Source organism: Fundulus heteroclitus, chromosome 2, assembly GCF_011125445.2.
Source record: "Fundulus heteroclitus isolate FHET01 chromosome 2, MU-UCD_Fhet_4.1, whole genome shotgun sequence".
NCBI lineage: Eukaryota > Metazoa > Chordata > Actinopteri > Cyprinodontiformes > Fundulidae > Fundulus > Fundulus heteroclitus.
The window spans coordinates 21811664-21823466 of record NC_046362.1 but is presented as its reverse complement, the minus strand read 5'-3'; the positions used below and the strand labels follow the sequence as shown (position 1 = coordinate 21823466).

General features: G+C 40.6%; 2 protein-coding genes across 5 annotated transcripts in view; one reads left to right on the top strand and one right to left on the bottom strand.

Annotated features, from left to right (window-relative positions):
- Positions 1–225: 225 nt before the first annotated feature.
- Positions 226–11803, top strand: part of fbxl13 (F-box and leucine-rich repeat protein 13) — a 24637-nt gene continuing 13059 nt past the window's right edge. For all 4 annotated transcript variants that reach the window (XM_036150835.1, XM_036150837.1, XM_036150828.1 and 1 more), the window contains exons 1-6: positions 226–374; positions 1479–1588; positions 1676–1786; positions 2443–2538; positions 3983–4118; positions 11383–11435. In XM_036150835.1, the coding sequence (XP_036006728.1) occupies positions 260–374; positions 1479–1588; positions 1676–1786; positions 2443–2538; positions 3983–4118; positions 11383–11435 (621 nt within the window). In that variant the 5' untranslated portion in view covers positions 226–259. The remainder of the gene's footprint in view (positions 375–1478; positions 1589–1675; positions 1787–2442; positions 2539–3982; positions 4119–11382; positions 11436–11803) is intronic.
- Positions 2766–11251, bottom strand: LOC105938200 (leucine-rich repeat-containing protein 17). Its single transcript, XM_012879853.3, has 6 exons — positions 11007–11251; positions 9087–9569; positions 8808–9013; positions 8030–8185; positions 4722–4863; positions 2766–4643 (listed from the first exon to the last, which is right to left on the bottom strand). The coding sequence occupies exons 1-6, from the start codon at positions 11129–11131 to the stop codon at positions 4361–4363; spliced, it is 1395 nt and encodes a 464-aa protein (XP_012735307.2). The 5' UTR covers positions 11132–11251; the 3' UTR covers positions 2766–4360.

Sequence of the window (11803 nt, the reverse complement as noted above, 5' to 3'; positions counted from 1 at the left end):
GACTGGAAGTCATTTCTTTCTTCTTCTTTTTTTCTTCTTCTTTAATATTTCCCCCGCTGCCTAACCTGACATGATCCTGATAAAACTCTGGCGCATCAAATAGATTTGATCATCAAATAATAGTTTGGACTGGCTCGTGTTTAATTAATGCTGGGACCCCTCACTGCCTCTCTTTGTCCCTGTTCACTGAATTAATGATGAGTTGTGGCCGCCGTGGCGTGGCAAAGGGGGGTGGAAGAGGCAGAGGAAAGAAGAAGCCATGGAGCTGGCTCTGAGGATGGACATGGCCAGGACGCACTTTGAGAGGAAGTCCCAGCGCGCCGCACTCATCAAATGGCTGGACTGGATAAAATCGCACCAGAGGAGAAGAGCGGGTACGTGATAGTGGAAAATGTTTTATGAAGAGTGTTTTTTGTTATTGAAGGCTGCCCCACTCCCATGAGTGAAGCCAGAGAAAACATTTGCCGTGCTGAGAGATGTGTCCAAGCGAAAAGACTTCCCAGACGGCGCTGTTGGATTATTCTGGTCCGGTGACTCATTTTGCCCTCCTGACTCAGTCCTGACTTTTGTTTTCGTTCTGTCAAACAGAGCCCAACTGGAGGCTAGTGATAAATTCAGAATTTTTATTGGGCGTGTCCGCAAAATTCTTTTTTTTTAAGAATTTGGTGCCAAAAACGAGCTCCCCTGTCGGTGCACCACACAGACTGGCCTGTTACTACACTGCCTTTGTAATGCATTACACCAGGACGGAAAAAATACACTCAGAATAGGCTGAGCAGCTCTCTGCATGTAATATATGTTGATGCAACAGAGCAGCATAACGTGAACAAAAGGATAAACTCTACATTTAAGTTTAATAAAAGATTAAGGTAGGCATTTTGGGACCTGAATTTTGGGACCCCTGAACCTTATTTATGCTATTTTCTTCCTGCTCCAAGCATTAGTGGCCTTTGCTGCAATGAGTTGGCAGGAAGGAATTAAAAATCAAGCTCTAATTGATGTATCCTCTTCTATTTATTGTTCTAATAATATTAAAAGTATTTTAGTTTTAATAATTAATATTATGCTAAGTTACAGATCACCCCTTCTCTGTCCACTTTTAAAGCTCGTCTTAAAACCCATCTATTTAACTTGGCTTTCAACACCAGCGAGATCTAGTTTAACGTGTATGTCTTTGTTTTTAAACTACTTTTAATTATAATTATTTTTATTTTGTTGTGTTTTTGGATTGTACAGCACTTTGTATCAACTGTGGTTGTTTTAAAGTGCTTTATAAATAAAGCTGGTATGGTATGGTATGGTATCATGTTAAGTTACAAATTAAAGCAATTGTCATTTTGTTTATTATTATTATTATTATTATTATTATTATTATTATTATTATTGACAACACGAGCTAGCATGAAAAGAGAGATGAAGTTTGTTTTTTTTTTGTTATACCAGGATAATTGCTGAAGAAAAGTTTCTCTTTAATTTAGCTTATATTGACCGACTTCAGACTCTAGTCAACGCCTTCCGCCTCAAGCGCATCCTGGCTGCTTGGCTTGCTGTTGCAAAGGACTCACAGAGGACTAAAGAGTATTTCAAGGTGATACGGATATTCCTGTGAAAGTCCTCTGGACATAATTGGATTTTTCGTTCAACAGTTTCTTGGTTTTTCACGTGAATCTTGCAGAGGCTGGAGCTAAGTGTCACAGAGTTCAGCAGTAAGGATCAGCAGACTCCTCGGCCGCCGGGGGAGAGAGTCGATGGAGTCTCAGTGCTCCCTCATCACCTCTCATTGAAGGTAGCTCCTCTGCAGCGTGCATGCGTTACTTTTTGTTCTCTTCTCGCTCTCTTCTCTTCTGTAAAAAGTCAGTGATGAGATCATTTTTACATTAGGCCTTGTGTGAACTCGGCTGTAAACACGTATCCAGGCTCTGAGGGAGTCAACTCGGGTGCAGACAATTATTGTTTTATTGCAGTCTGTGTCTCATGCATATATTTATACATCATCTATATACATTACAGCACGTGTAGTTTTAACTTGGTCTATTATTAACAATGCTTGCTCTCTCCACTTTTAGCCTGTGTTTTGGATTCACAGCTGCTGGCAGAGCACTGTTGGCTTTCTTTGCCCTGATGTTTCTTTAGAGCATCTCTGCTGATAAATAGTGCTGCAGCATGACTATGTTAGGAAACAGACGGGGAGGGGGGGGGGGCTGCTTGTTCACATATCGCTGCCTTAAAAAGTGACAGAAGGGACCTCGGACCCCGTGTGGGTGCCAGCAGCTCGTTCTGTAAAATCAAAACCAACAGGAATAGCTATCAGTCTGTCAGCGCCAAAGTTGCCTCAATGTTTTTGTCTGAGTTTCTGTGCCAGCAGCTCCTGCTTGAAACTTTTCTCAACAATCAAATTAGTTTGTGTAAATCTTTTTTTTTTTCTTCTTCTTCTTCTCTCAGATCTTTCAATATTTAGAAATAAGGGACTGGCTAAACTGTGCTGAGGTATGCTGCGCGTGGAAATCTATCGTCCATTCAGGCACGTTGTGGAGTCAGGTCTGTTGCTTGTTTTTACCGTGACTTGCACAGAGTATTCAAACCCCTTGAGCTTTTTCATTTTGTGAAAGTAACAACCTCAGACTTCAACATATTTTATCGGGGGTGATTTGTGATAGAGCAAGACAAAATAGCCCAAAACATTATAAAATAAACTTATGCATAGATTTGCAATAACTTTTTTTTTTTTTTTGAGGATGATTGGCCATGATGATTGGCCACAGTTTTAATGGTCTTAAAACTGTGGCATAGTTTTGTAACATGGCCTCTTACTCTGAACCCCCCTAATAAAATCTGTTAGGAGTAGCCTAATTGGTGATTAGAGTTTGTTTTTCTGTCTGTGATTTAATCTTAGTAGAATTATAGCTGTTCATTGAAAGTTTAAGACGTTTCTTAGAGGAAAAAAACGGCATCATGAAGAACAAAAAGACACAGCGGGCAGGGATACAGTTTTGGAGAAGTTCAAATGTGGGTCAGGTTTTGAAATATACAAAGTTTAAAACATCTCACAGAGCTCTGTCCAATCATCTGAATGTGGGACAACCACAAACTCACCCTGACCCACTAAGACATGGTTGTGCCCCTAAACTAACAGACCAGGTAAGGAGGCATGAATCAGAGAAGCACCGTTGGGTCTATGGTATCTCTGGAGAAGATCAGCTGTCTAAACAAGAACTGTGGCATTAGTTATGCATCCCACAAGTCTGACCATTGAGGATGAGTGGCCAAAAGAAAGCCAAAAGCTGTTTAGCAAATTTCCATCAGCCATGTTGAAGACTCCACAAACAAGTGGAAGAAGACGCTCTGGTCAGGTGAGAACAAAATTCTCCTTTGTTAGCCCAAATGCTAAATTAACACAGGACATCGCCCTAAAAATGGCAATAGTCGGAGTGAAACATGGTAGCAGCACAATGCTGTGGGGAAGCGTTTCTGTAGCAGAGACAGGGAGGCTGGTCAGACAAGATGGATGGAGCTAAATGCAAAAGACAGCAAAAGACTCCAGACTGGGACAGATGTTCACCTTCCAGCAAAACATTGACCCTAAACAAAGAGCTACAAAGTCATGGGTTAGATCAAAGTGCATCTACGCTTAAAAAAAAAACAGTCCAGACATAAATCAAATCAAGCAAAACTTTAAAACTGATGTTCCAGATGCTTTGCTTCCAGTCTGACTGAGCTTGAGCTATTTTACCAAAAAAGAATGAGCAGAAGTGTCTTTCTCTAGATGAATACATATGAAGGCAACATGTTTCAGATTTTTACTTTTAAAAAAAAATAGTGTTTCTTTGAACTTCATGATGACTAATTTTGATCTTTCTGAAATTCTCTGCAAAATTCGCTGTTGCTTTAAGGTGACATAAACTGAAAAGGCTCAAGTAGGATGAACACTATAATTTAGCACGGTGTTAAAGGTTTATACCTAAAATGTTTTTCCCCCTGCTAGATTAACTTCTCTGTGGGGAAAGACTGGATAACAGACAGCACGGTGCAGCAAATTCTGCAGAGCTACCGGCCCTTTGTGACCCGCCTGAACCTGCGCGGCTGCACGTCGTTAAAGTGGTCCAGCTTAAAATACATCAGTAAGTTGGCTCTTTTTCCCCTTTTATTTATCCACAAGCAATCAATTTAAACTGTGCTGTTTAAAATTATTAAGAATCAAACTAGTCAGAGCGATGTTGGCCGTATTATGAATTCCCAGATAATGCTGACAAAATGTAAAAATTAATGAAAATAAAAAAAGGCAACTTGACAAGCTGATGCAGACCAAGGAAAAAAGGAGTCTTCATTTAAAAAAAATAAAATAGAATAAAAATCACGTGAATCAGGCCAGTTTGAAGATCTCGTATTTTTGTGAGGTTCTCAGGTGGCTCGGCTCCAGCTCTTCTTCCACTTCTCCTTGTAGCTCCATTGGTGTGCCCCAAAGCTCGGCGTCCTTTTGGTTTTGATCCAGTCCACTGAGCTGTCTCTCCTTAGGACACTCTCTGTTGTAGGAATGCATGTAGTCCTCCACTCTGTCACCCATGTACTCTAGAGGAGACTGACACAGCAGACCAGAGTGCTTCACTCCTGGATGCAGACGTAGCCAGTAAGCCATGTAGTGGATACTGGAGGGAGGAAAAAGAAAGAACTTGTTCATATAAGTCTAAAGAAGGTGACATAAGAGGTTTGGGACGATAACTTACTTGTAGTCGCACACCCAAGGATTTCCTTCTAGTTTTAGCTTGGACAAGAAGTACAAATCTTCAAGGACCCCGTACTGAACAAAACGCAGCCCGTTGGATGACAGGTCCAGCTCATGAAGGTGTAAGAGCCCAGAGAGGGAACCTGGGAGACAACAGACCAAGGGTTCACTAACTAAATACTGGTTTTCTAATGTAAAACCATACAGAGAAACATTTTAAAACAGGAGATCAACAAAAATTTTCTCTGTTTGGTTTGTTGTGGACCTGTCCAGGGTGTACCCTGCCTCTCGCCCAGTGAATGCTGGAAATAGGCACCAGCAACCCCCGCGACCCCATGAGGGAATAAGCGGTTTGGAAAATGGATGGATGGATGGTTTGTTGTGCTATTTAATAAAACCATCCAATTCAAATGTATTGCCATTGACTGAATTATTAAAATAGCCAATTAACTTGGCTGTTTTTATACAAAATTTCCAAGTTTCAAGTTGAATGAATCAAAGCTTAAAATCCTTACGATAGCTTTGATTTTTCAGACATGCATTATTAACACAACATATTCTACAGTTTGTTAAATTTGTTCTTACATTAAAGAAAGCAATGAAAAGGGAATTTTAGGCAATTGAAAAAATGTACTGTATTTTTCTCAAACTCATTTGCTGTATAACCTAAACTGCTTAATAATTTACCTTCCTGTGAATTATTGATGTAATATTTAGTTTAGTACCGCTCTTTCTGAGAGCTGCTTTGGGTCTGGGTTGCATGGACGACCAACTTCTGCCTATAACGATTGGACTACATTTCACAGTTGCTCTGCATTTCTTGATTTTTGACTCAAAAACAGCAACTTTGGGCTCACTCCACATGTTTGCTGCAGGATACAAGTCCAGGGATGGGGCTGGCCATTCTGTAATGTTAATTTTGTTGGTCTGTAGCCAGGATGCTGGTCAGAATAAGGCGACATAAGCTCCTCATGGATCAGTTTGACTGTCTTAAACTGATCATTGATCGCTGGTGTGAGATAAATGGAGACATCAAACTATAAGAAACACCCACCATACCATGATGTCTGAACCACCATGCCTCACAGTGTGCTGTGGCCTGAATTCAGTGTTTTGGGGGACATCTGACATTGAACTGTCTGCACCTGAAAGGGCAAACGTTGCTCTCATCATTGCATTATGTGCTTCACCGTTTCTGTTCATGCCGGTAAATGTGCTCTTTCCTCTTCAGCTAATGCAGTTATTTTCAACAATGGACCTTTTCTGAGGCTTCTTGCTGATAGCTTGGCTTCCCATAGGTGTCAGCTAATGGGTCACAGAACTCACATTAGACCTACTCTGATCACCCTGAAGCTGATCATCGACTGACGCTCTTCCTTTTTGGATAGCCTTCCAAATCTGTCTGGCTTTAGTTGCCATTTCAAGGCATTTGCAATCCTTCAGCTAAGACTATATTCACACTACAGGCCTTGATGCTCAATTGAAATCAGCTTTATTGAGCCGTTCATGCTACTAGTAAATGTGAACACCGTCATAAAGCTGTCTGAACAGTTCAAGACCGCAAAGAGACCCGCATGTGGATATAACAGAAAGAGACGTCACACTGCAGTGTGCTCTTTACAGAAGTGTTGAAAAAGTTTTGTTTACTTTAAAACAAAAAATAAATAAAAGAAATGCGGAGACCGGCCGGCGTCTCTCCTTATTAAGCCTTGGGAGTCGACAATATTAAGACCACAGCAAGAAGAGAGCAGCGCAGCTCTTAACAACGGTGTTTTGTGGAGCGGTAACTGTGTGTGGTTGTGTAGTGAGAGCCAGGACAGTGACGTAAAAGATGGATGAAATGCGACATGACTGTTCAGACTGCAGATGCTTTGAAAAAATACACAACACATACCCAAATTAGTACATCATATGGAACTGGCACAAATCTGATTTATTTGGGTGAAAAGATCGGCACTCGGCCGTTCACACTGCCAGGAAAAAGACGGATATGGGTCACTTAAAAGATCGGATTTGAGCTGCATTTCCCTGCAGTGTGAACATAGCCTAAGTAATCCTAAACCTTTACGCTGTACTTTATATGTTTCACCCTCTCAAACAACTTTTTAATCAAGGTTCTAGCTGTTCCTTTGAACAAAGTTTGGAACGACCAATTATATCCAAATTTTCAGAGAGGAATGCACGATAGCCAGCATGTTCAACATTACAGCATTCAATCTTAAATATTGACCACCTGTTTGACTCCTATTTTGTCGCAAATTGATAGACCACACTGATGGATCTCTCTCAGCTGCACAGAATCTGCAGCATATATGTGAGGACTGCTAAGCCTGTTGGTTTCCCAGTACTCCAGGACCTTATAGTTGGTAAATCCCATTAGTTTTTTATCTTTTCTTTAAAAGAACAATAACATGGTTAAGTTGGGGTTCACGTCCTTCCCATAACAAAGATCTGACTTTAGAGTCAAATGAACTGCAGCAGGTCTTACTGGATTGCATATTATTCATTGTAGTTTACTTCAATAATAATAATAACAATAATCAATAATCATCTTCATTGTCATTGCAACACACATTACGATGAAATGTATCCTCTGCATTTAGTAACCCATCCCTTACTCCAGGGTTTCAAAAAAGTGGGGGTTGGAACTCCCAGGGAGGTCGCAATATGATTTCAAGCTAGTGTGATAAAAAGATTTAGCATTTTCTTATTTGTGAAACAGATATCAAAGTATAACTTTACAAGTTGCTCCACATTTCCCATTTTAATGCAGGCGGAAGACTGCCCTGTCTTTTTTTAAACATTTTTATGAAAATACTACTTACAATTACAATTTTATTGTTATAATTTCCAAAAAAAAAAAAAAAGTAAAAAATGGTGGTTGCCAGCTTCAGACACTGTTACCTTGGGGGTCTGCCTTAGGGATCAGTATGCCGCCCGGGGAGCATTCTGGGGCTAAGGGTCTTGCTCAGGGCCCAGGAGTGGGAGTCAAACCAGTAGCTTTGTAGCCTCTCCAGGGTGCAAGTTCCCTGCCCTCTAACAGCTAGGTCCTACCCCCCCTCCCATGTACCTCCATAAATAAAGCTAAGACTGTGTACACATAGAGGGCTGGATTGCAGCCTCCGCTCATAAAGAAAAAGGGAAAATCTGCAGCAGCTGTTTAACTATTCCCTACGTTTTGGATTAAGATAAACACAACTGCACATGTGTAGGATTTCATTCTGGTTCTTACCACGATGGTTGCACACAGGACATGATGTTATATTCAGTCATCACGACGAATACGCGAGCAGAAATAATAAAACTCACCCGTGTCAATCCGCTCCATGTTGTTGTTGCTGAGGTTCAGGTTTCTGAGACTTTTTGCTCCTTGGAAATCCCTGGGTTTGAGATGGTGGATTGAATTATGGGACAGATCGACCCCAACAACATCCTCTGGAATACCCGAGGGCACCTCAGTAAGACCTAAACATACAGATGAAGGGGTGACTAAATAAACACAAACTTTTACCTCGTAATTACCTACTGTATATAAAATTTGTTAAATGAAAGGCTGATTTTACAAATCATCTTGGGTTCTGCATTTATGTCACTTGCTGAAGAGACAAACAGCAGCTTAAAAAAAAAAACCTAGGAATCCTGCCAATAGAAGGTAGATCAACGACTGATTTAGTCTATTTATAGGGAAAATGTAAATGTTTTTATTCTAACACACTGGCCAAAACTCTAGCTCCATCCTTATAAGGTCCCCATAACTTAATTGAATCAGAGTTTAAAGGAGCAAATGACTCAGCACTGAATAAAGATGCGTGCCAAATCAGATTTGCGTCTGTGCATTTTATGTCTTACCATGAACATGTTTTTTTTTTTGTTTTTTTTTAAATAATTAAATTCTGTCTACATTCAGTTAAGTCCAGTAATGCAAAAGCAATAATGAATCATCTTCTCTCTGACGGTTTGTAATTTTTCTCAACCGCTCTGTTACGTAAGACCATGTGTTGGGAATTACAGAACCCGCTTTAGGGCTCAGGGTAGAGAGCCATTAATCAAACTGATGCTTGGAAATAAAGTCTGATCTTAAACTTGCCTCGGTTCCTGCAGTCCATCCACGTGCGAGGGAAAATATAGGTGTGGCAAAGCGTGGTGGCGTCAGATTTTCCGCGGATCGGACTGGGCTCTATAGGGTGTGTCACGTTGCCATTTAGGTCGCCTATTTGGTTCGATTCCTCACAAAGTGACTCGGGATTAATCTCCTTCAGCTTCCTGTTCTTACGACTGATCGGCCCTGCACACCTAGAAGATGAAATGTTTTTAGGTTAACAGTAAATTCGACATGCTATTATTAAATATTGGTAGCATCATTTACCTTGCGTGGCTTCCTAGATTGCGGTTGCTTGGGACTTGAAGAGTACGTATGAGGCTTTCCATTGGACAGAGACATTTCCAGGGGTTGTTGTATAATCGCAGATAGTGAAGGTTCGGCATTGGGAGGAGGGTCTCTTCACTGAGCGTTCTCAGTTGGTTGTGTTGCAGCAGAAGGGTCGTCAGATGCGTTAGACCCTGAAAAGCCCCTTCCTCAATCTGAGAGATCTGATTCTGTTGAAGATCCAGACTTATTAAACGTTTATATCCAAGGAAGGCTCCATCCCTGAGAACTTTAATTTGGTTCCGGGCCAGAAGGAGGTGCTTTGGTACTCCGGACCAGGCACTGGAGGGGGGGATAGAAGTGAGACTTTGGTCCTGACAGTCCACGTAGAGTCCATCTGATTGTGTCATCTCTGAACAGTTTGGCGTCACAAGCCCAGAAGGGCCGGATCTGCTCTGGCGCCTCAAAGCCTTCCTCCTTAACCTTTTTGGAGGAAAAAAACCAAGAAAATTAAAACTTCTCATAATTTATACATAAACAGAAGTTTTTTTTAAATAATTTGGAAAAAACATACACAACTAAACAGTGCCATAAAAAAGTATTTAATCCCTACACATTTCTTCTTCTTGCTTTTTCTGTCATACTTGGGCCCTAATTGTTTCAGATCATAAACAAATTTCTAAATAACAGTGATGTACCTAATTTCACTCAGGCCTGATCACAGTCAAGAAATAACTTAAACAGAACTTGTCTGACAATATGAGCACTTGAGGAACAACATCTTTGACACGTATCAGTCTTTAAAGGGTTACAAAGCAGCTTTTACGGCTTTTGGACAACAGTAAGAGCAACTATTCAAAAATGGAGAAACCAGGAAATTGTGGGGAATCTCTCCAGCTCTGGCCTGTGTACCAATAATACTCCAAGAACACACTGATGACTAATCCAGAAAGCTAAAAGAGCTTAGACCAACATCCAAAGAACTGTAGGCATCCTGTCCCAAAGTCAAGGTCAGTGTTCAAACCTAAAAACCACCGCTGACCAAAAAAAATGCAGTCTCATCCAAAATACATCACAATGATTCTTGAGACTTTTGGGAATTATTCTGTGGACTGACTAGACAAAAGTAGATGGTATACAATGTGTTATATCTGGCGTAAAACTATTAATATTTTTTGATAAATTGTCTTATACCAACAGACAAACATGATGGTAGTTCATGCAATGGTCTGTGGCAGCAAGGCTGCCACAGACCATTGCATGAAACAGCAACAAACAGGTTGCAACAAACAGGTTGGTATGGACAGTTTTTTAACCTTAGTAAATAAAACCGTCATTTGAAAATGACATGTTGTATTTATTTACTCAGGTAACTTTTGTAAATAAATTTAGTTTGATCGCAAAAACTGAAGACATTTCTAAGCGGGTGAAAACCTTTGCACAAATCTGTGCGTGAGTGAGTTTCTGGTCGGATGAGACCAAAACTAATCTTTTTGTCCTCCATGTGAAATGCTATATGTGGAGGAAAGCTAACTCTGCACATTAGCCTCATGGTGAAACATGGTGGTGGCAGCTGCATGCTGTGGGTTTGCTTTTCTTCAGCAGGAGCATGGAAACTTCTCAGAGCTAATGTGGAAATGTGAATAGATTTTTAGTTTTGTCCTTTGCCTGAGTCAAGTGGCTAAACTGCTTCACTAGCATAGAGTGAAGCTCTCCAGAGCTCTGCTTTGAGCCAATATTTGAGCCAAGTATGTCCTCTCTTCTCTGAATAGCTTTCTGTCACAACACCAGAGGAGCCTGATCTGCTGTGATCCATAAAAGTCTTTGGAAACCGACACAAACAAATCACAACTTGCCGTAGTTTCTGGATAAACACTAAATTGTCTGGAAATGGAGTTGTAAACAGCAATGAATCCATACCTGTCCTGTGTAAGTTTCTGTCTGGCGCCTTTAAGGCCCCTGCCCTTCCCTGGTCTCTTCATCTCAATGGACGGGAGCAGTGAGAGAGCAATAAAGGTTAAAACGAGAGGGGCGATCACTCGCATCCTGAGCACTGCAGGGATTTTATTTTCACCAACAGGAGCTCAAGTCGAAGCAGGAATCTGTGATGAGAGTTCTTAGCCAGCTGTTTACCGGACGGCTGTGTTGGTCTTGATGCAACAGCACTGGAAAATAAAGTTATCACATCATTAAAGAGAATAGTCTTTACACAAATTTCATGTGTATCACGGTTTTACACTACAGGGTGTTACGAGTAAGTAAATACAAGTCTTGTTTTCACTCCTTTGCTTTTCAGGTGAATGCAGAAACCTGCAGGAACTCAACATGTCAGAGTGTTTAGTGGTTTCTGTAAGTAAACAATTACATTCTTAGAAGTTGAGAGAAAACCCTACAAAAAGAATTGCATTTTTTAGATTACACGTGAAGTTTTATGGCTAAACGGTTCATCATGTTGATTTAACTGCATCCTGCATTAAATCACGCATAATTGGCTGGATTTTTGGAAACCATGTTTCCCACTGTGCCTTATTCTAGCCACAAAAATGACTAATCTTTCTCCCACAGCTGAAATTCTTTCTTACAGTATGGAGAAAAAGAAAGCCTTGTAACACTTTCATTAAAAAAGTCACATTTCTAGTGGTTGCTTTATACATTTTCATTTTAAAAGCAAACGTCTAAAGGAAAGCTTTGGTTATGTTTTAGGTCGTAACTAATGT

Excerpts from the sequence above, each read along its gene's own strand:
- LOC105938200 (XM_012879853.3), bottom strand. The coding sequence starts at position 11,131 with ATGCGAGTGATCGCCCCTCTCGTTTTAACCTTTATTGCTCTCTCACTG. Across the intron at positions 8,186-8,807 it reads GATGGACTGCAGGAACCGAG|GTCTTACTGAGGTGCCCTCG; the intron begins GCAAGTTTAAGA and ends CTGTATGTTTAG. Across the intron at positions 4,864-8,029 it reads CATGGAGCGGATTGACACGG|GTTCCCTCTCTGGGCTCTTA; the intron begins GTGAGTTTTATT and ends GTTGTCTCCCAG.